We start from the raw sequence: 24128 nt of genomic DNA, 5'->3' as shown, positions 1-24128 counted from the left end.
TTTTGTTTTCTCTCTGAGCCATATCTATTGCCTTTGAAGTAGCTACAGCTGAGGCCAGAATTTGGAAATGCTGGGAAACCAGCAGTTCAGGGCAAGGAAGAACCTTTGTAGTCTGTTCACAGGCAGGGCAAAAGAGTGGGAAAATATTTTTTTAAAATTAATATTTTATTTCCAAGCCTCCAGCATTTGATCCTGAGCTTCAGTCTTGTTGTGCTAAAATGCGTGGTGCAATCTTAAAAGTCAGTTTGCCAAGGGGCAAAAACCTTCCTGGTCAAAGAGACCTGGCAGGGAGAGTCCTCCATGCTCCTGAACTGCCAAATGATTTAGGTTAAGTCATGGATTAAGTCTTGACCGGCTTTAAAATGCAATGTATTGTCTCTTCCAGGAGTTGTGCTGGTTAATTTGAACTGTGGTTATTGTCAGGAAATCAAACCTTGGTTAAAATGTGTGCAGCATTTCCATGGATTGACTTAGAGATCTAAAATTAAGAATTGTGAGCATTAAGACTATATTCAATATAATATGTGCTTGTTGGGATTGCCATCGGTGTGTTGCAGCTTTTCCATGTTCCCAGTCCTTAACTTCATGGCCACAATTGCTAAACTGGGAAAACCTTTGGCTTTATTGATATATATTGATACAATTCCTATTACCATATGAATTTCAGCCCATGACATAAGAAGAACTAGTGAGTATTGCGAGCCACGTTGAAAAAAAAAGATAATTAAATCATGTTTTACAGAAGTTGGTATTACATAGCACAGATCCTGCCCTGAGAGTGCTGCTGTTGCAAGCAGATGATGAAAATCCAGGGATTTAAAGACAATTGCATTTTACTATGATCTTTACATGTTCCTTTACATGCATGTCAAAAGAAATGACCAAAAAAATCAAATACAGAAGAGTCTGGATGTCATCTGGAATTTATTTGACCTCTTACATTGGTTCTAAAAGAAATCATAAACAAATAAACAAATAAAACTTTTTTCTAAGATAAAAAAGACACTTAATTTAATAACTAGATTAAAAACCAGTTTGAAACTTAGTGGGGGAGCTTGCGTGTGGCACAAAAAAGGGAAAGAGAACATTTCATTTTTATGGACACGCTGCCAGTTCTTTTGGTATGAACCCTTTGTCCAGGGCATGAAGAAATTCCTGTTGTGATGAGCACTCCACAGCTACAGTGACCTGTGCCCCTCAAGTTTGTGAAGATGGGATCTTTATATGGAGGGTTGAGATGTTTGAATTAAAACCAGTCATTTTATTGTGGAGGGAATGAAATTTTAAAGGCAGTATTTGGAAAGTACATCTTTCTTTACTAGGCAACCCCAGGGGCCCCCTGGTATTTTAAATCTGTGTGATGATATCAGGATTTGTTTCTTAATTAATGACCAGTCTTCTCCAACTTTAAAAAAGTAAGTTTTATTTAGAGCCAAAAGCACAATTTGAGATAAATAGGAGCTACTGCTTTTCTCAGTAGGAGATTGTCCCAGCTCTCTCCCATCTCCCCCAACACGACTTCTCCCTCCCAGAAGTCGCCACCGTAGATCTCTTGGATAAAATGTGCTGCTAGACATAAAACAAGAAAAATATTTGTTTATTCTGTGGCAGACAGCTGTTTAGGATGCTGTGGAGGTCTAAGTCTTATAGCAGCTTTGCAGATGTTGTTTGTACGTGACTTTCTCTTGGAAACCATCTGTGTTAGGAAGCACGGAGGGATTCCGTGCATCCCTTGGCAAAGAGAGTTGGGCTCTTTTCCTTCAGCATCTTTGTCCAAGGAATTTGAAGGAGGAGAGACAGAGGAGCATTACCAATATTTGGTCAAAGTGAGGACCCTTTTGGACTTGGGCTGCAAAAAGCTTTTCTGGGCATGTACTGGGATATTCAGTCCAAAGGGACAGAGAAAAAATCTTCCCTCCTTTCTAGAAAAGATGTAGAGCAAACTTCAAGTCATGCCTATGGAAGCGGTGGATAATGTTTGGAAGCAGGTCTTCGTTTTTATGCAGAAAAGCTGTTTTGAATGGTCTGTGCTGCCGAGTTCAAAAGAGCTGGTTTGGTGAGATTAATCTGCAAATCTCCAAAGCACTGTAAGGAAAAGGGGCTCCCCTGGGTGTGATGGCTGTAGGGCAAGGCAGGTTTCTCTCCAGAGGTGGGGATAAACATACACTCACACTCGAGTACTTACATATTTCTATTAAGATAATTCAGCCAACAAAGCGCATAGCCAAGGGTGATAGGAATTGAGGAATGTGGACCTTTTCTTGGCAGTTTGAGTCTGGCTTGGAAGCATTTCAGGGGGGGATTAAACCTTGCTGCTCGGCAGGTCAGGGTTGGGGTAATCAGGGAAGGCAGAGGTTGGGATGGCTGAGCTGGGGATTAGTGCAGCACCACTGCGAGTCTGGGGCTGCTGTGAGTGAGGATGCAGATGAAAATATGTCAAGGATCTTTCATTTGGGGCGTTTTCAAATGGGCTGTGGTATTTGCAGGAATTTGGAGCCAGTGCAGTGGGGAGGGAAGGATGACAGGGCTGCTACTTGTGCTCAGCACAGGTTTTTACCAGGGATTAGCTGGGAAGTGATGGTGCTCTAGGCTTGTTTGATCCTGTTTTGTTTGCTTTGTGGGTGCTCAAATACCTGAAGTATTATGATGAAAAACTGACTTTTGTGCCCTGACATTGTTTGCTTTGTGAACTTTGTCGTTAGTTCACCCAGTTTTGTGCAAGACTTGCATTGTATGCAAATTAACATGGTTAAACCAATGTCAAACACACTTACATATGAGAAAAGTTAATATTTCTCTTGGCAGTCCTGACATCCTTTGTTCCTTATATGCTGAATTAATTTCTTCTGCTGGCTCTTGCTCCGTGCACATGCCACGAGGTCTGAGGGACTTGCTGAAAGGGCTCTGCCTTTCTCTGGACAAGGTGGAAATCCCTCTGTTTTGCAAAGTGCATATCTGAGACACAGCAACTGCAAAGCTTCTAGAGAGACAGCAGACCAAAAACACAAGGTAAAATGAAGCAGTTTATGGTATGAAGCTCCCACAAGCAAAACAGAGCCAGCCTTGGTGTTGTGTTTGGGTATTCCTGGATTGGTGGCTGGACTGTGCTGGAGGGTTGGGACTGGAATGTGGGATGAGCCCAGAGTTGTCAGTGCTGTGTCCCCATTGCCACGCTGCCATACATTCACTAGCAGGGTAATCAGCCAGGCCCCAAATGCAGATTGGAATTTCTGGATGCACAGCCCCAAATCTGGAGTTGATCCACTGTCAACAAGAGCTAAAACCAGAGACAATGCTGGTCCTGCCACACTCAGCATGAGTTTTATCACCTCCTCATCTCTGGGCAGGAGTTACTTACTTCAGGAATAAAGTGCCTCAGCCATTTCTCAGGTTGTCACAGTGATTCTGCTTAAACATCAATTAAAAGAGGTTCAGGTTCAGGGTTTGTGCAGTTTATTCAGGGATAGTGTGACCTGCAGGTCTCTGTGGCCCCATACAGTGTGTGATTTCAGTGTATATAAGCATAAATATATGTAAGTACCTGAAAGGAGAATGTCATGAAGATGGAGCCAGGCTCTTCCTGGTGGTACCATGTGATAGAAGGAGAAAATGGACAGAAACTGATGCACAGGAATGTCCACCTGAACATGAGGAACAACTTCAGTGGGCAGTGATGAGCCCTAGGACAGATTGTCCGGAGAGAATGTGGAGTCTCCCTCCCTGGGGATATTTAAGAACTGTCCAAACATAATCCTGTGCCATGTGCTCTGGGATGGCCCTGCTTGGGCAGGGTTTTGGGTCAGGCACTGAGGTCCCTTCTGACCTGTCCCATTCTCTGATTCTCCAGCACCACCAGTGCAGCCACGTGGAAACAACAAAGCAGCACTGGGTTTTCAGTCACTCCAAACTGAGAATTTTATAATTTCCATAGTGCTCAGGAGATCCAAGCTCCTACAGTGTCTCTGTGAGATACTTCTCTCTCCTGGACTTCATCATCACCTCTTCAAATGACAAAATGCTTTAGAATCATGGAACCACAGAATTGTTATGGTTAGAAAAGACCTCTGAGACTGAGTCCAACCAGAACATTAACCCATGTTCCCAGGTGCCCCATCCACAAACCTTTTCAACTCCTCTGGGAATGGCAATTCCACTGCTTCCCTGGGCAGCTGTTTCAATGCCTCACCACCCTTTCAATGAACAAGTTTTTCTTGCTATATACTCTAAACTTCCCGTGAAACAACTTGGAGCAAAACTTTGAGGTTTAAATGGCTTAAATGAAGGCACTCACACATCCCAGAGCACATCTGCAGTGGAGTCTGTTGGGCAGAACCAGGGAGATGGGGATGCAGGAGCAGCTCTGGAGGAGAAGGGACTGCTCCACACATGTGCATGAAGGTTTTGGGCTGAACCCATCCATTATTCTTGTGTTTATTTCTCATTCCATCAACTTAAGTTGTATTTCTGGCATTTGTTTGTTTCCTTTGGGCAGTTATAGTTATATTAGTGTAAATATTTTCTAGTGATTGTCAAGTGTCCAGTTTACATTAGTTGCTTGCAATTTCCTGCTGTAGCTTAAAATATTTTTTGGTAAAAGCAAAAAATTACCCTTCCCATAAGCATCAAACTCTGCTTTTTCAGGCAAAACCCAGACCCCTGAAATTTCAAAGGCACCTTTTCATAATTTGAGAACTGAAAAAAGAGGTGGCATCTACGTGATTGAGTGATTTCTCCTTCATGGTTGTAAAATGGTTCAGTAAAATCTGAGTGAGTCACTACTGCCAGAGTTAAGTGACCATGGGAAATTTATGGTCATACTTGAGTTGTTGTTTATCCTTATGTTCTTACTGCTCATTTCCTATTGAAAATCATTTTTGTTGTTATGTGGGTATATCCAACAGCAGAGTCTTTAAAATAGGAGCCCTGCCTGTCTGCCCTCTGCAGAACTGATAAAAGTCTAATAGTTTCTGTAACAGTAATAGCACAATAAATGCTTAGAGTGAACTGTGCTGAATATCTGTAATTTGGGACTATATTTTTCTTTTTTTCTTCTTTTCTTCCCCCTCCCACTGTAAAGGTACTCCTTCCTAACTGATTTCTACAGTTCTCCATTCAGTCTGTGGGCAAGTGAGAGCTGGCTCCCGTCCTGGGCTGCCCTCCTTCTGCAAAATTAATTTTTCTTGCAGCAGCATGAGGAAAGGCTGGATCTTATTTATTTTACCAAAGTAAATTTTTCAATATGAGAACAATTAATAAATGATTATGGAAAAGAAATTCAGCATTTGTTCCCCAACCTCTATAAATAAGATAATTACCTTCTCCAGAGGGAATGGAGTTGGCAGTGGTTTCACAGGGAACTGTTGAACTGTTTGACATGTTTTAAATGGTTTACCAAGGAAAATCAGCTTTAAAGGGAAAAGGGGCTTGTCAATCATTCAGCTTGTGTTGAGTTGCTGATGTCCCCCTGTCAGTCAGAGCAATAACAGCTTTCAGAGGAGCTGCTGGAGGGAGGGGAGAAGCAGCTGTGATAATTTTGGGGGGGTGGGGGGGCATTTAAACATTCCTATTTTATACAAGTGACATGTAGTTTCTTGGAGGATCTGATTTATTATTATGTGGATTCAGGCAGAGTGTTTGCAAAATTCACTCTGCTTTATGGTACTGCAGCAAATGTAAACACACATAATTCAACAGTGCCAGAAGAAATGAAGATGGGAAATAATCTCTGCCAGCAGCAGGAGGGGTTTGGAGAGAGCTGGGAAAAGGAGAGAAGTGGCAGAGTTGTGATGAGAGTAAGTTGGGGGTTTTTTATCTCCATGAGGAAGACTATGGGTCACTTTTGAGGGAAATAGAGATAATAGAGGGGTTAGGGGAGGGTTGTGCCACGTTGGAGGGTGCCCAGCACTGGCCATGGGGAGGGGTCCTGTGAGCTCCTGCCTTGGACCCAGGGCCGTGGGTCTGACCCCTGCAGCAGCCAATCCTTCACTCAGCTGGAGCTTGTTTGGGCTCCAAACACAAGGCAGGAGATAAGAAACAGAAACATCAGCAAGAGAGGTTTGACAGCCAAGCTGTGCAGAAACCAGATGTCATTCTTCAGAGCATGCTTTCACCCGGGAAACTTGGGTTATTGCACCTCTGCCTCGGGGTGAGGGAGCATCTCCCTCCCAGAAAAAAGCCTGGTTTAGGACAGGTTTTAGCCATGGTTTCAGTGGGATTCATGGCTATGGGTCTGTGCAATCACTCATATGTGCGTGGCAGTGATGTGCAACACAACCTGAGACTCCCAAGGTTCCTTTTGGCAGGAGGTGCTCCTTGGGGACACAGGGATCTCCAGGGGTTCCCTGCTGGGACAGGATTTCTTGCTCACCACTTCAGTAGAAATCATCGCTCTGCTTCAGATTAATTTAGGGTCATTTTTTTCCAAAGGCTGAGGACTATGTGGTGTGAGTTACCTGCTCTTGCTGCATGGCAGCATTGCTCCACAGGCTGCTGGGGAGGGTGGGACTGACTGGCAGCAGCACTAAGACACTGTGGACATGTGCTTGCAAAGCAAAAATATACTTTGGATTTACTCTGGCTTTGTGGTCTTTCTAATTATCTGGAGAATCCAAACCCAGAATGGATTCTGAGACTGTTGAACAATTTGGGAGGAGGAAATAGGAAATTCTTACCTTAGTTCTACAGAACCATAATCAGTTTCTACAAAACCCTTTGGGATCTATAGGTATATCTATTCTTAGGGTGGGGATTTTTGGAATGTTTTCTGAAGCCTACAGTGTGTGGAAATGTTGAGATTTGGTTTCACCTTCAGACTGAGCTTCATTGCCCAGTACTCTCTAAATCCCACAAAGTCTTGGCCTGCAACACAAATGGGCTCTGCATTATTCATCTGTGGATGCAGTAAATGCTGAAAGGCTGATTATGAATATTGAAGAATATTCAAATTATACCAACAAAATTCTTGGAGGAATCTGCCAGATGTCCTAGAAAATTTTCATCTGTTGGGAGAAAAAAACACTATCTGAAGCAGTGGTTTGGAAAGCACTGTAATCCTGTGACCCCTACCAGCATTTTCTTTTATTTTTTTCTGCTTTCAGTGTTATTTTCCATCTGCTACACTTCACTATATGGTTAACTGCCCCTTCAAAGTCTTCATTTAACTCTATTTCAGAATTCAGTGGCAATATATCTGTATTCATGCAAGACTCTCAAGGTTTCTTCTTGAAATACTTTTCGATCCTCAGGTGAAATTACATCCAGGATATCAATAGTGTAAAAATGCATCCTGGAACCAGAAAGCAAAATTGAAAGCAGGATTTGACTTAGTGTGTTGCATTTAAAATCCAGGTCTGATTTCAGTTAAAATCTTGGAAAGTTCCAGCAATAGGCATCATATATTAATCAATGTAAGATGAAGGCCAACCCTGCTGCTTCACTTTGAGGAGAAACCTGACATTTTTCATTGTCTTTCCAGAACAAGGTAAACTTGGAGGGTTGGCAAAAGTCTTTGCATAGTACCTAGAGCACATGACTAAGAAAATAGTGATTTATGGGGAAAAAATGCTCATAAAATCATAGAATACTTCAACCAAGTCTCAAACTGACATATTTGGGAAGTGAATCTCATTCATTGATTCTCTTTGGTCCCTTACTGTGCCAAAAGGTCTTTCTGTCTCTCCTGGGTCCATATGATCCCACCACTGCCCTTGTCCTTAAGACCAAACCAAAAAAAGTCAGATGCTTCTTGTCCTTCCCTTTCATATTTTTCTGGCTTGGCTTCCTTCTCTCACCATGTTTTGTGCTGTTTTTCCCAAACTTGGACTCTTTAAAATACAAGTGGAAACTGATGGTCTTATCCAAACTTAGTAACATATTGGATAGCTTTGCTCAGAATAATTGCCTCTTTCTTTTCATCTCATCTCAGTGTTTAAAGAGCAACAATACCTCATCTCTGCTAAACCTTTGAACCTTTCCTGGATATCATTTGCTAAGTTAAATTAGAGATCCAGCATTTGTTTAGCTGAGCTCTAAAAAGCACAAATGACACAATTCAAGTATCCACAGGTGAAAATTTGCACCTTGGGATTGTCAGAAATTAAATTATTTTCCATTTGATATTCAAGATGGTTTTCACTATTAAAAAAGAAAAGTGCTGTATACCTCCCACGCTGCTGCCTTTCTGTCCTATTGATCTTGCTTTTTTTACTTTAAAATGGGAAAGAATAGGTTTAGCTGCCATGTAAAAATACTTACAGACCTACTGCTTTACAGACAACTGAAAGTCTGGAGCTGAAAATGGTTTAGGTACCTCTGAAAGATGCATTTGGGTAATTGGTAATGAACTAAGCATCTGGAAGAAGCAGCTGAGCAAAATCAGTCACTTAATTATGGCTTTTTGAGCTGTGTGCCAGACTGGGGAGCTCAGATAAACCAGACTGGTCATCAAATAAGATGCATTGAGTAGGTAAATTACCTGATTAAGCAAATTACAGTGTTCCTTTTGGTAATCTGTGGGTTTAATGCGCACTTTCAGAGCTCCACACTGTACCTGTGTCTTGGACAGGCATCAGCTCAGGGGTGAGCTTGGAAGCACCTTGTGGTGCATCACATTGGCCCAGAGACTTTGGTCCAAAATGAACTTGTTACTGAAACATTTCCCAGATGTGTGGGCAATAAATCACCCCCTCTTTGCACTTCAATAGGAACAGCCATTGCCACTGAATTCTGGGCCAGAGCAGGCCAGGAACACGGCAGGAAGGGCTGGAACAGAGTTTGCCTTTGCAAATTCGAGAGTGTTAGCTCATGCCATTTCACTAATTGCTCCTGTTCCCCACCTCTGAGGCATGGCCTGTGCCAGAGAAGTGTCAGCAGGCTCTCTGGTGTCTTAACTCTGCTTTTATACACACTAATACACCTCTTGTTTCAATTCTGCTTTTTCTGCAGCTGTTCTGTACTCAGCCCCATTGCCAACCATGCCCTTTGTCGTCCACACTCCCAGGAGAGAGCATCCCTCACCCTGAGCTGATTCTGCAGCCTGGTCCTGCAGGGCTGGACAGGGCCAAAGGGAGCTTCCATGTCTCTATGGCCAGGCATCTTAGGTTGGAGCTGTCTTGCTGTGATTAAATTCTGGAGCACTTTTATATTTCATCGGGATGTCCAGAGGCTTGTGCAATTATTGCCTCTACCCAGCCTGAAAGTGCACTTTGATTTTATTCTGTTTTTTCTCTTTTTTTTCCCCTAATCAGTTCCTTTGTATTAGCTATCATGCTCCTGCTTGTTAATTAAATTCAGACTCGACATGGATTAGCATTATGGATGGAAGCCTAATTCTTTAAATGGATATACAAATGCTGCTCTTCAGTTAGTCATTAATTACTTTTATTTGTTAGAGCTCATGAGTGTGGCCATTTAGGCCTCATCTGGCAATTTTAACTGTGCCTCAGCTTATTTCTGCTGGAAGCTGTGCAATGTAGGTCAGGTACACAGAAGTAAAAGGGATTATATTGTTTTGATCATTCACACTTGCTACAGGAAACTCCATATTCTTTCTGGGGAGTGAACATGGCTGTAGTACGTGCTGGTTCTGCCTATAGAATGGAAACTGAATTTTTCATAGAGTTCATGTATTCCTTTGTTGGAAGGAGCTCAGATGAGTGGGAAAGCAAATTGTTTACACACAGTAAATCTGGTGTTTGCCCAAGGTCAGCAGGCAGAGAAGACACTTGTACTTTTAACTATATTCTCAGTTGAAATAAGAAGTTAATTTTAGCATAGAACAAGACCCAAGTACTTCTAAAGAAATTTATTTTTTTTCTCTGCGTCTCCTCTGTAAAAATTTTTCATCTCTGATTTCATTGCATTATCAGGACTCAAATGAGAAACACTGCTTATGAGCAAATATAGCATCTGAATGTGGGCCAGGAATTCCTTTTACAGTATAAGCTTTTGTGTGAAATAAAAGCCAGACAGCTGCTCACAACTCAAGTCTGAGTAAGTGATCTAATACTCTTGCTCTGGTCTCAAATTTGAGGCGAAATTGTTTCTTTGCCAAAGACCTTGTGCCAACCTACCTGGTCCCAATTTGTGAGAACAAAGTATATTGTTTCTGCTGCTCTGGGACTGGAATCGCTTCATTTGCCTTTTTTTCCCCCTACAATTTCAGGCCTGACATGAGAAGCTCCCACAAGACTGAGAGTTGATGTCTCACCTCCAGGAGGTGTCCTGAGTAGGAAGGCACCTCCTTGCAAGGCTGCTCTGACAGGATGTGTAGGGATATTTTATTACACTTGAAGGCTCTTTTTGGCTTTTGATTTACTTCACTATTTTGCTCCTCAGATCTTCTGCTCTCAATCTTTTTCTTCTACTTTTGCCATGCTCTTCATCAGCTGCTCTCCAGGCTTCCCCTGCCTGGAAATACTGCAAAGAAGAGAACTTTTCTAGTTATAAAAAAAGACAATTTCCCACAGCATTAGACAGAGACTATTCCTCAAATATATGGTTATGCACTTGCCCTTTCACAAAAGGTTATTATTTCCAAAGAATTTGAGTTGTGCTCTAAATGTACAGCTAGAGCTTAAGTTCCTGTCTGATTTATTGCAAACATATCAGCAGAAGGGAGAAGAAAAATGCAGAGGCCAAGAAATGTCATGTCCTCTCCCATGATGGTGACACCCTTAGCTGTATCCAGAGAAATCACAGAGTGACCCCATCCTTATTCTTCTTATGGCAAAGATGAGATTTACTTGTTTGTTCTAAAATTTGCTTATTTAATAGAAACTAAAAATGAGGACACTTGAGGCATGGGTATGTTATGTGTACAAGTTCTTGTTGTTGTTGAATTTTTTTCTGCTTAAGAGGGAAGACTCTTTTTTTTTCTTTTTCCTTGGGTTGGCAAGTATGCTTGCAGATGGTCTGCTCTCTTTTTGTGGCATGTAGGGACTTAGCAGTGCTGGATTAATGGTTGGGTTTAATGATCCTAGATGTCTTTTCCAACCTAAATGAGTCTGATTCTTAGATTAACTGCTTGTTGGATAATTGAGGGCAGAATGAATTCACACATCAATTTAATTTTGAGTGTCTGGAAGGAGGATCATCCATGTCTAACTTCCACCACTGAACTCTGTTGAAGACAGTGTGGGAGTTTCACTGGATGTTTTATATTGGGTAAAGTTATTTTAAAGCAGACAACATTGTTAGTGTCTGTAACTTACAGCTGCTTATTTGTGTGACACTGTTGTCATTGGGATAAAATGATGTGATTTTTTTTTCAGTTTTGCTTTGTACAGCTTCTACTGCTATTTTACAAGGCTTCATGCACATGGAGGAGATTTAGCTGTTTGCATTTTGCTTGGTTCTGTTTCACTAGGATGTGCTTTTCCCCTGTCTTTTGAAGCATATGGCATCATGTAGCCCTGGTCAAGGGTTAATGCAGATAATGGAAGGAGAAACAGCTCCAGAAGCTGACTTCATATTTGCTTGACAGGCTATTCCTGATCTTCTCTCTTTATAGAGATGATGATGCTCGTGGAATAAGGTGCAGAAAACAAGATGGTTCTTACAAAGGTGGAGGAAATGCCTTCTACATGCAGGAGATTTGAGGTGGAGAGAGGGTTACACAGCAGAAAAATGTTTCTTTTGAAGACCACAGGAGGAAGAACTTAACAGGTTTTTTTAGAGAGGCTGAAATAGTCACTTGCAAGTGCAGTGTTGGATGAGTCTGGAAACAGGAAAACTTTGATTTTTATGTTGAATTTGATTTGTAATATGGAAGCAAATTCTCTTGATATTACTGTGATGGTTGTGGGTGTGTTCTTAGGATGTGCTTGGCCCCATCCCTTGGATGCTTTATGGTTTGCACATGGCAGCTTGGGCTCCCCCTCACAGGAAACTGGGAAACAATGAGGGTGGAAAATCCTGCCAGAAGGGGCATTATCCACAGACTGTGTCTGCAAGTGTGGGAATAACATTCAAATGCAAAGGATGTGATTTTTTGCTTTAAGTCTCCAATATATACACTTCTCTATAGTTACTGGAATCTTCCCTAGATAACTGTGTTATTTATCTGCTCTCAAAGCCTTGATTTGCTGGTTTCTCGTTTTTCACATATTCAAAATCAGAAAGAGTATTTTATTTTTTTTTCTTTCTCTGTGGGATCTTGGCTCTGGAAAGGCTAATTCTGATTGTAGATAAGACGCATTAGCTTTGAGTACTTCCGTGCTCTGAAGAAGTAATTCATCAAAACCCAAGTACTTTGTGTCAGATCCGAATGTTTCACAAGAGATTTTGTAATACAACATGTCAAACTTGTTTAAATGTGAGATTGCAACTGAAAGCTGAAGGAAGAAATAAGTGTTTCGTTATCTTCCTTACCTTACAGGAGCGTCTTGCAGTTCTTAGAAAAAAAAAAGAAAATTGTCTTATTCCTGCAAGAAATACAGAGCCACCTCTTGTTGTAGAGGTGCTCCTGAGATGAGCATCCGCTCCTTGTGTTGGCAAACAGGCTGGTGTTTCATCAGTCAAATGTAGAGATTTGAGTAGAGCAAGCATCACCTTCATCTGCTGAATAAATCTATTGCTGGTGACTTCTAGATTCTTCCCAGAGGTGAGTTTGTGTTAGAAATTATTTGAGCAAGAAAAAGCTGACCTGTTGTTCTGGGCAGTGCTGCTTTCAGTTATCTAGTACTGGAGATAGTATAAGAATCATGAATTTCAATCAGATGAAGTGTGAGTTTGGCATCATTTCTGTTGCCCAGCTCTATCTCTACATGGATTTCTAGCTTGTATCCACAGAAGAAAAATGAGTCTGTGTTCATTTTCCAGATCCACGTTGGTACAGCTATGTCTGCCTTGCTTAACCAGTAAGTCTCTGAAGAGATTGTGACCTGAATGTTTTTTTAAGTCTTTCTAAGTGTCTAAAGTGTGCAGGAGCATATGGGGACGATGAACAGAGCTGGTCACTGTTCTCATGAAGAAACATGAAACCAAATATGTGTGCGTGTTTGTGCATAGACACTTTCTGAAAGATGTTCAAAGTTCCCATCTCTGTCCAGGACTTGGACCGAAGCAGCTGTCTCGGTGCAGATGTGGAAAACCGAAATCTGCCATGAAAACTTTTTTACCTTGCATATAGCAGCCCCCACAGCTGCCAAAATATGCATCCTCTTGTTTTAAAAATAGAGGGGGGTGTGCTGAGAACATCTGCTCCTGCCCTGCAGTGCAGCTGTGCCAGTGTATTATCTGGGAATGGCCTGAGTGAGACCAGCCATAACAAGGGAGGAAAAATCCCATGTTTGATGTAAATGCAATTGTGGCTTGATTCCAATCACTTCTTAATTTATAGCTCAAATTCAGTTTATCTTCGTGCCCTGCTCACACTCATGCACACCCACTCACACTCTTGCACACCTGCTCACACTCTTGCACACCCACTTACACTCTTGTACACTCTTGCACACTCACTCATGCTCTTGCACACCCGCTCACACTCTTGCACACCCGCTCACATTCATGCCCTGCTGACTAAACAAAAGGGTTCTATGCACTTGACTCTTTCAAGAAACTTCTCTGGGTGTGGTAAAAAAGAAAAAAAATTATTATTTAGGGATGGAGGGTGGGGAATCCAGATTATGGAGCGAGGGGCACCATCTTGGTTGTTTTAAATGGAGCAAAATCAGAGCTTTGGTTTCAGTGGGTGTATGTATCATTTCACACTTTGAATGAGCTTGAATTTTATTTTTATTTCTTTTGCAACAAGTATTCATCCAGGGTAAGAGGGGACTTTTCTGGCTACAGGTAAAAAAACACTTAAACACCCTAAATTTCTCCCTGGCCTTGAAACATTTTGTCATCTTGAGCCACTACTCCTTGTGTGCAGGCTTTATCAGTGCTGCTGAATGTTAGTTTAGGGGCTTGGGTTTGCTCTGCTGTATCTTGTTGGATCAATTTAAATCTGCATCCTATCCCCTCCTGGATATCCCTTATTTTGGGGGTACCTCCATTTCAGCTTAGCTATAGGTACAGAAGAGTTTGAGGCTGTAAACCTTTAGTGCTGAGGTCCAGAGGTGCTTTAGTCAAAACAGATTTTGAATACTGCCCTGTATTATCCCAATAGCAGCACAAATATTCTTGTTTGGTTCCTGGGGTTGATGTTTTGTCCCCTGAGGCTGAGCACAGCTCCCCAGTGCACCATGAGGAAGATGCTCGTGAAGGTCTAAGAATGAAAACCATTTCTTGCTTCTTTTGTACCTTGAAAGCAGCTGGGTCAGGTATGGAAGTGCAAGGAGCTCTCCCCAGCTAACTACTAGAGCTTGCTTTCTGCATGGTTTTTGCTAACACATAATGTAGCCCAGGATTTTGGGGCTTTTGGGGCACTTGGGCCAAATTTGAAATGAATCTAGATACTTCTTTTTTTCTTTTCTTTTATTTGGAAAACTTCTGCAGACTGTAGGTGCTGCGTGTTTCCAATCTGCACCTGGTATTTGCTTCGAGTCTTTGGGTCTGTTGGATTCCAAAGCCAGGAAGGTTCATGCAAAGTGTTGTGACCCAAAACTGTTTAATCTCAGATCTGCAGTGTCGGAGCCACAGCCTGACTCGAGTACCTGATGAGTATCAGCTGAGCAAGCATCACAGCATCTGACTCCTGCCCATGAACCATAAACTTTGTCCTCGGGGAACAAGAAAGTAAATTGGCCTTTGTGCAGGAACAGCCAGCTAGGCTGGGGCCGTGGCTTCCTCGTGCTCAGTACCAGACCCCACGGTGCTCTGCTGCAAAGTTCTCCCTCCTTCTAAGTGAAGCCATATGAAGAGAAAAAAAAAAACATCTATTCTTGAGAGTGGCTGAACCAACCAATTTGTTCAAGCCATTCTTCTGGTTGATTCATTTTTAAGTGAAAAAAATGCTGATATATTGAAAACAACTTGAAAAATGCCAAAAGGGAAGAAGGGGAAACAAGTTAAACCATTTGAAGCTCATAAAAGAAAGAAAAAAAGCATTTAAGTGCAACCACATGAGTGGTGTAAAATTGGTGTAATACTTAATCCCATGTTAGAGCACAATGTGTTAGATATGAGTTCCTCTAGAAAATGAGGCCCTAAAATAACCTAATATTTATGATTGAGATTTCACAACATGATCAGCTCGCTGTGCTGTGCTTGCAAGGGAAAAAACCCTCTGGTTTACAGATCCACTGAGATAGGTCTTCGTTTCACTTGGCCAAAGATTTTACTTGAATGCTGTTCTCAACTACTTCTTTGGATCAACATAACCAAAAAAATATTCCTGAGAGCCTCAGCAGCACATGGCTTGAAGGAAGAGATGGACCCAGGTTTGTGGGACACCTCTGTGTAAGTGTTCTCAGTGGAAAAGGGTGATGTGTAGGAGAAATTTAAGGGAAGGGCACAAGTTCTTGGCTAAAATGTGCTTCACTGTTAGAACATTTAACAGAGCTTTGGTATTCAGCAAGGTTTTGCTGGACTCCCTTTCTTGCTAACGCTTTAAACTCACTTTGCCCTTGACAAACATTGATTTTACCTTGTGCCCAACAGTAATTTGCCCAGGCAGAAATTTACCCATCCAGCTGAAGGGCTGGGAGGCAGCAATACAGCCTCCCAGCCATGGGAACATGGGTCAAGGAGTAGATTTGGTTTAATTACAGGGGATAAAAAGACATCAAACACACATAGTGCCTGTTCCCCTTGGTGTTGATGGATTATGGTGTTCATTGAGCAGCCCAATTTGCAATGGGTAAATTAGTTCAAACAAAGGTTATTTACTGTACTGTGGACAAGTACATGGGTTTGGCTTTTTACAATATTTTATGTGAATAATAAAGCGATGTTGATTTTTAATATTTCATTTACTTGCTCACAGTAGATGACATAAGTGGCTGCTACCCAGCAATTATGAGTGTTTACTATGAACTTTTTACCTTGTTTCTGAGGAGCTATTCTTTAGATACATCCATCATCTCTTCCTCATAATATTTTCAAATAGCAATATATTTCATTCTCTTTCTTTGTCTTTGGGTTACTAAATCTATCATCTTACTGGGAAACTTATGGTATTGTCAGAAGTTGCATATTATGCCCTGGATTAAGGCTGTTTAGCTTGAATGTGACAAGTTGTTTAAAAATACACTCTTATGCTTTGTATTCATTCTCCACTCCAAAATTCTCTTTATAACAATGTAAATAAAGGACTCCCAGGACTGATACAGTGGGGCTGGCACAGTTCGAAGAAAAGACTCAGCCATTGCCCAATTTACTTTATGCAACATGAATCTTAATTCTATTGAACAAACATCAGACTGCGAGGTCTTGGGAGATGGAGCCTTTAGGGAACAGTTTACAGGGAGCACTCATCTTAAAGCAAATTCCCAGGCCTCCTTAATTTCTTTTGTAGCTTCTTAAAGGGGTTGAAAACAGGAGGTGTAATATGGATTCACTTTATGCCTGGTTCATTAAGCAGTATCTAAAGCTGAGAGCCCAGAATAAGCTGGAAATTGCTACAATAATAATTTCCAATTGTTCTGAGCATAGATATCATCAATGTGCAGAGTTTGGGGTTGTGGATGGCATTGGTGACTCCTGGGCTGCTCCTCTGTGGGAGCTGGGAGTGTCTGTCCTGCTCACCCCCACCTGCACCACAGAATTGACACTTGCAGCTCTTGCCCAAAGTAAGTGCTCGCTTTGATATTTTCCCTTTTAATTCCCAACAACTTTTTTTTTTCTCCTCAGAAGCCTTTCCTAACCCAGCTACTGAGTAGCAGCAGGGTTCTAGATGTGGTTTCCAAAATGTTACTTTTTTTTTTTTAAACCAAATTGCTTTCAGATAAAATCAGCAAGTAAAACAGATGAGAATGGATTTTAAATTTTTTCCTCTCCCAGTTTTGGTTTATCTCACTTGCCACAAGCAACATCTCTGAAATATATTTGTAATTCCATGTGCTGCACCCACTTTACAGATTTCCTGGAAGACTGTAGGGAAGGAATTATAAGATCACAAAATGGTTTGGGTTGGAAGGGACCTTTGAAGGTCATCTGGTCCAATCCTCCTGCAATGAGCAGGGACATCTTCAGTTAGGTCAGGCCAGTCAAAGCTCCATCCAACCTGACTTTGAATGTTTCAAGGGATGGGGTATCTACCCTTGGTGTAGGCAAGAGTCCATTTTTCCCATGTGGTGTGAACTATTAAGAAATTTCTTAAATTAAAAAAAAAAAAAAAGGCCAACGTAGTGTTAAGGTCCCTTTTTATACAGAATCTTTAGTTTCTTGCAGGTTTCTCACATTCTCAGTTGAATGGCTCCTACCCAAGCTTTATGTGGGAGCTCTGTGCATCCACCCTTTGATATCAGCTCTCCTCTAAGCTGCCTAAAAGCATCAATACCCCATTACTCACTTGTTGAGATACTTGGCCTCGCTCTCCTACACCTCCATTAGGACATTTCCTCCTCCCTGGGGAGCAGCCTGTGCTTTCTGCCAGCAGGAGGGAAAGCAGAATGGTTACTGAATTTAGATTAAACAGATCCAGGAGGAGCCCTTGGAAAGGCAGGGATGGATTAAGCAAGGCTGGTGTTTAAAGCATCCCCTGCACTCTGAGGGAGGCTGGAAGCTGCTGGGGCTCAGGCTCTGCCTGCAGGTCAGACCCCCAAAATTAGCCCAGGGGATGGTTCAGGTAGAGGGGCTTTAATTGCTCAGTCACCACTGGTCTCCATCAGGTGCTTCATCAGAGCTGTGGTTCCTCTCCAAAGCAGCTAGACTTGGAGATGGAAGAAGTAAACCTTTCTCCTGGCTGTAATGTGCTTTCAAGGAGGCTGCGAATATGTTGGGGTTGATTTTTTTGTCTCCCCTGTAGAAACTTGTGAGCAAGTTACTCAGGGAGTAGTGGTGGATTTTTTTACCAATCATTTGTGACTACCAGGGCTTCTGTCTGCAGGTTGCCAATCCCATAGCGAAGGAGCAGGTGGGGTTTGGGCTCCCACTGCAGCCCCTGTGAGGGCAGGGGTTCCTCTGGAGCTCCCTGGTGGGCTGGGGAGGGGGACTGCTGCACAGTGTATCCAAACTTCAAAGAGGAGAACTCCAGGCTGTGCCTGAAATTGTGGAGATGCAGTTGCACATTTGAGCACAGAAATGTTTATGCAACAGGGGAAATTCTGATAGGAGTGCAGAAATATTTAATGGTCTTTGTTTATCATCCTTTTCCAGCAGAAAGGAGAGGGAGCAGTGTTGTTTCACAGATAAAAAGCAAGTTCTTGCCTTTTGTTAATGTTACTGTCACTCTCAAATACTCCACCAGAACTGGCTGACCTGCTGCAGGAGGCTGCAAAAAGGAGCTTTTTCTCCCAGCCTGGTAATGCACATGTTGTGGGAGAAGTGATGCTTCCAGGTGCTAGGCAAGGAATGCTGGCTGCAGCAGAGAGGCTGCAACACCAGGGCATGAAGGATCTGGTGTTATGGCTTTGCCAGAGACATGGATGCTCTCTGTGTGTGCTGGAGCAGTATTCTGTATCAGAGTTTATTGTCTGAGTGCTTTTTTTTTCCTTAATTAAGGGTATTTTGTCACTTATGACATTTTATTAATCCTTCAGCCATTGCTGCCCAGTAGGGTAAGAATACAGCAAGATTTATATATGAAATTAAAAATACGTGACCAGATCTAGGCTGTGTCAGCAGTTGCCCAGAAGCATCTCTGACTCAGATAATTATTAGTATCAAGAGGTTCATGTTCGTTGCTTTAATACTTTAAATATTGTGATTTGCAAACCTGTAACAGCCATTTGCAGCACACAGGGACTGCACAGCAATGCTGCTTGCTCAGCAAAGGATTTTTTCCAGAATTTTGGATCATGTTAGATCTGGGGTTCTCTACTATCTAACAATACTGATAACTTCAATACCAGATTGATTTTTTCACTGGAATTATGCTGTGGGGGGAAAAATGATATTTAAGTTGTGCTGCATACCAATTGTTTTGGTGTTTGTGAAAGGGGGGAAGACATGACATGGGTCCAAAGGGGAAGATGTGTGGTAGATGCTCTGCTGAGCTGGCTGTCCATGGCCATCACTAACCCTGTGCTCTGTGCCTGCCTCCCACAGGGCCCCCGGGGCGGCGAGGGAAGCCCGGCCGGCGCGGAGAGCCCGGTAAGCATCACCTGCCCTGGGCACCGGGGTGGCATGGGGGTGGCAGGGGGGTGGCATGGGGGTGGCATGGGCGTGGCAGCCTTTGGGTAATGCCACCTGCCACCTCCATCTAACAGGCTGTGGAACAGGGGCTTCCCTCGCCCCTGTGTGCTGGGCATGAAGGGTTTTGTTAAAAACTTAGAAAAAACAAACAAAGCCAGCTCCCAAACTCCTAACAACCAAAACGAAATTTTTTAAAAAATTAAAGGAAGAAACCAACCAATCAAAACAAAAAAAAACCAGTTCCATTCAAAGCACCCACAGCTGTTTTACCTTTTGTCCATCCTTCCATTTCTCCTTGTAGCATTCAGCCTCATCACTGCCCCACCCAACATTGAAGAGGGACAGTGAAATAGGGAAATAGGGAATGGAGCATGGAAATAGGGAATGGAGCATGGAAATAGGGAATGGAGCATGGAAATAGGGAATGGAGCATGGAAATGTGGAATTCCCCAGCCATGCTGGATGGGAGGTGTGCACTGGCTTGTCCTCTGCATGTGGCCATATCCCTGTGTTGTCTGCCTGGTGGTGTCTGCATTTGGGAGTCAGGGATAACCAAACCTCAGCCACCAGCCCTGGGCATGTCCCCTGAGCACCAGTGTGCCCTCAGCTTGGCTGAAACCTCAGAGCAGCCTTGTTGGGAGATTAATTTGAGCTGTAATGCTGTGTCTCTGTCACTTCAGTGTATCTGGTGAGGTTTGGGGCTTTGTGCCTGTCTGAAATGGGAAAGGGCTGCCCCTGTTTCAGCTTGGGAGAGGTGGTGTTTGCATCCTGCTCTTGGGTCTGAGTGCTGCTGGAGCAGGGAGAGATGCAGCTGGTGTTGCTGTTGCTCAGGAAAATTGGCTTGGATGTGCCCAGAGAGCCAGGCAGTTCTTGGGATTGCCTCACTGTGCCAGAAAGCAGCACATGAAATTACATGTCCCAGCTCTTAGGCTCTTGAACACTGATTGAATGAATGGGAGCCAGTGGATTTTCATTTAGTGAGGAGACTGAATTCTGTCCTCTGCTGCCTCTTGCTATTGAAAATTCACAGCTGGTATTTCAAATAGGACAGCATAACTTTCTGATCACCAATATTTTAAACAATTTTTTTTTACTCTGAGGAAAGGAAATTGAGTGGATTGTGCTGCACACCAGCAGCAGCACCTGAACTCCTGGACTGAGGGACAAGAAAGGCAGGCAAGCATTTCCCCTCCCTTCCACTGCTGGTATTCCTGAGTGCATTAGGGGTTTTCTGAGGTATTTTAGTTCCTGAAGCATCAGGGATTTACTCCTGATCAAGGGATAGGTGCTGATGGAGTGGTGGTGGATCCCAACCAGCTTTGTTAATTTGTTTCATTTTCCCAGCAGCCAGGCTGTAGGAACAGCCACCAGACAGCTTTGATTATTTTCTTGTTTTTTTTTTTTTTTTTTTTTTAAACACCTAAGGGCTTTAAGGAGCACAGTGGAATAGAACATTCTAGCAAGGGCAGCTGGAGAGGTCAGCCATTGGGTCTGATTTTAAATGCAGGCATTTGTGTAAACACTGTGCAAGATGTGCCTCTGGTCCATACAGAAATCTGGGAGGTAACACTGCGCTCACACATGCCCTTAAATCTCTTCTCCCTGCTTCATGCCAAACTCTTGAAAAGCAGCAATTTCCCTCGTGCTGTGGCACATCTGCAAATGCACTTGAGCATCCCTCTGATGAAGCAGAAAGCTGCCAGGGAATCGATGCAGAGCCAGCAAGAAAACAAACATTGTAAAATAAAAAAAAAAAAAAATAGAAAAGAAGTAATTAATTATCGACGATAAAAAAATTCCAAACCTTAGCAACAACTTTTTTAAATTTCTGTAATTGTGGAGGAGAATGGAGAAGAGTGCAGCTGCCACCCACTGCACACAGGCACACGCTGGGGCTCCCAGTGCAATCCCAGGAATGCAGTGCAGAGCCTGCACTGCCCCACTGCAGGCACACAGGCAGCAGCCATCCTGCTGTGTGCTGCTTTTGGCTGAGCTCACTGCTGTTTGTTTCTCCAGATAACTTGAATATATATTTCTATATCTGTTTGAGAACCTGACCACACATAAACTGGGCCCTTGTTCCCTCGCTGCAGCTGATAAATGTGAATAAAACTTTGTTTGTGTAGCATGCTGGTGTCCATCCCCAGGGACCTTGCCTGCTTAGGGCTTCACAGCCTCCAGACAAAGGCTGTTGAAGAGCCAGAAGGCTCAGCCCTGCCAAGGGAAGTGTTTTTCTTTGGCCTTTGTTGAAATAGTCATGTTGAAAAAGCTTTTCAGATTATATTGAAACTTCCAATGTATATCTCTAAGAAACAAGCAGAGAAACTGTTAAGAGATACTCCTGTCCCTTTTAATCACACCCTCTTGTTGATCTAAACCAAGACTGAATTTTGCTTTTTTCTTCTGCCATGATGGATTCAGATGAAATAAATTAATCCTCCAGCTCTGTTTGTCTAAACTAAGAATTCATCATCATGAAAACACATTGGGACAACTGCTCTCCTTCACAGATATGCACCATACCATAAAAGATTAATTTTAAAACCATTTCTGGCAAAAAAATTTAACTATTTAGAGCATTTGGACGTGGGACAAGCCTGGCTGCACATGCTTCAAAAGCACTTGTTAAACCAATGGGGTGAACCCCCATTGCCCCCAGGGCAGGGAGGGGGTCTTGCTGGGCCTTGCCTCTGGGCTGATGGTTTATTTTGCTGTAGAGAAGCCTAAAGGGAACAGGTTTTCCCCTGGGGAGCCCTGGAGGGCAGAGGGGGCTGCACTGAACCCCATCTTCCCTTTGGGTTCACATGTCTGGTGGCAGCTCCAGCTCCCCGTGGTGGCACAAAGGTCCCCCTGTCACCCCTTCCCTGAGCTCAGACACAAGGGCCAAGTACCTGGGGAGTGCTTCTGCCCCCATCAGCCCAGCTGAACAAACCAGGGAGAAACTGAGTCAAATGGCGCCATCCAACCCATTTGATTTCCTCTCTCCATCTTCTGGCCCTGTGGGAATCACTGCTGCAGCAGAGGAGCAGTCCTGGGGCTGGGCACAACCACTGCAAAAGAGGCTGCTCTTAAAAACCAGTTTATCCCACTGCTGCTACCATGAGGCCAGAAAATTCACACCATCAGCTTCCCTGGGGGATGTCACTTTGGCTGTTTGGTCTGGTCCAGCAAGTCCTGGGCTCCATCCCACCCTGCCAGGACAGACACAAGGGTCCCAGCACCCTTATTCCTGCACATGATCATGAACAAGGGTCCCAGCACCCTTATTCCTGCACATGATCATGAACAGTTTCTTTTCCAGCTGGAAAGCAAGCACAGCCTTGAAGAGTCATGTGCAGCCACCCATGGAAGTGGTCTACAGAAAGAAAAACACATTTTAATACAATTTTATGTGGGATTTTCAGCCTTCTCTCTCTGTGGGGTGGAAGAAAGGTTTTGCAGCACTTGCTGTCGTGATTGGCCCTGACAGCCAGCCTGCTCATCTCAGATGCAGTTCCTTTTCCTTGCCAAAGGCAAAATCAGGTTTAATGTCATGTTAGCTTATTTTTCCAATGTGATATGTCCCAGTGAGGACACAGTTCAGCCGCTGGAGTGAGCGTTTGTGAAATCACACGGATTTTTGCCAGGGACCTGGGAGGTTTTGCTTCCCCTCTTGCTGCCAGCTGTGTGAGCAGGATGGTGTAGGGATGCACAGCACTCACGGGGCTTTGTGTTTATTGTTTTAAAGACTGAGCCATGCTGGGGTGTTCCTGAAGGATGGAGGAACAGGATCCAGGATTTGGGAGCTTAGTTGGAGTGTTGGTTCAAAGGCTTTGCACAACTAGATGGTGGGAGATATGTTCCTGTCTCCTGGAATATCATTCTGCTTTCTTCCCCTGGCTTGATGATTGATCCAAAAACTGAAGCTCAAAATCTCTCAAAATAAACCAGGAGACAATCCACATGAAATGTTCAGCTTGGCAAGTCTCTGAGTAAGGCTTTGCTCTCCTCACATGAAGCAAGAGCTGCCCAGGACACAAACACCCAAAGCTGATGGCTGGGGTGCTGTGCAGCAGCTGTTTGCATCAGCTGTGCACAGCTTCAGCTCAGGGGGATAAATGTTGGCTGGTTTGGCGCAAAATTCCCTTTACAGGTAGGCTAGAGAGGGCATTTTTTTATGAAGTGTTATTTCTTTGGAAAATCCTGACTTGGCATGATTTCTATCTCTGGCAGAAAAAGTTTTGTTTACAAAATGTTTCATCTCAAAAGCAGTTTTTGGAGAAATGTGTTGAAATTTTGCTATGGGATAGAAGTCTTCTGCTCACCATCCGTGATTTTTTCTTTTTTTTTACATTATGCTGCAGGTATTGCCTTAATTTGAACTTCTAACAAAGATTTAATTCAAAAGGTTTTTTGTTAGTTTGGGAGGGCTTTTTTCTTACAGCTATTCTGTTTGTGCAAATTTCCTGATTTGGAACAAGAAGGAATCTAAAGCTTTTTTAAAAGGAAAAAAAAAAAAAAAGTGATTTCTATGCAGGGAAGGCTTATTTCTCTTCCAGTGCTATATATACTTAAAATCCTATCTTTTACATATCAAGATTTATGCTTTCAAACCCATTAGCCTTGTGATTGAATAGACAATTATAAATATACAGTTGTTGTTACATATGGGGCTGCATGTGGGTAAATCACACAGATAATTGTATTTATTTGGGGATTTCTATTGCTCCCCTATTTCTCACTATGAACTGCCTGTGACAACCTCATACCCAGGGATGACTTCTGCTGAACTTCAGGAAAATCTAATCTGGCTCTCAGTAATGAGCCTTTCCTAGGAGAGGATATTCCCTGTGTGCCCCAGCACCGAGGCACAGACAGGAGTTAGAGGTCAGCACACAGTGACAAATGAAGTTTTTCCCAGTTTCTGTGGCTTCCAATGGCTGTAGCAGTTGTTACCTGTTACTACCCAT

The 24128-nt window shown here is 43.0% G+C and overlaps 1 protein-coding gene across 1 annotated transcript in view; it reads left to right on the top strand.

The window, feature by feature from the left end:
* LOC131564640 (collagen alpha-1(XXIII) chain-like) overlaps nt 1-24128 on the top strand; it is a 180676-nt gene that overhangs the window by 115078 nt on the left and 41470 nt on the right. The window contains 1 exon segment of the mRNA XM_058815160.1: nt 19093-19137. Within this exon segment, the coding sequence (XP_058671143.1) occupies nt 19093-19137 (45 nt within the window).

The sequence above is a fragment of the Ammospiza caudacuta genome, chromosome 16 (genome assembly GCF_027887145.1).
Source record: "Ammospiza caudacuta isolate bAmmCau1 chromosome 16, bAmmCau1.pri, whole genome shotgun sequence".
Lineage (NCBI taxonomy): Eukaryota > Metazoa > Chordata > Aves > Passeriformes > Passerellidae > Ammospiza > Ammospiza caudacuta.
Note: the sequence above shows the minus strand (reverse complement) of the source record. Positions and strands in the feature narration are given on the sequence as shown.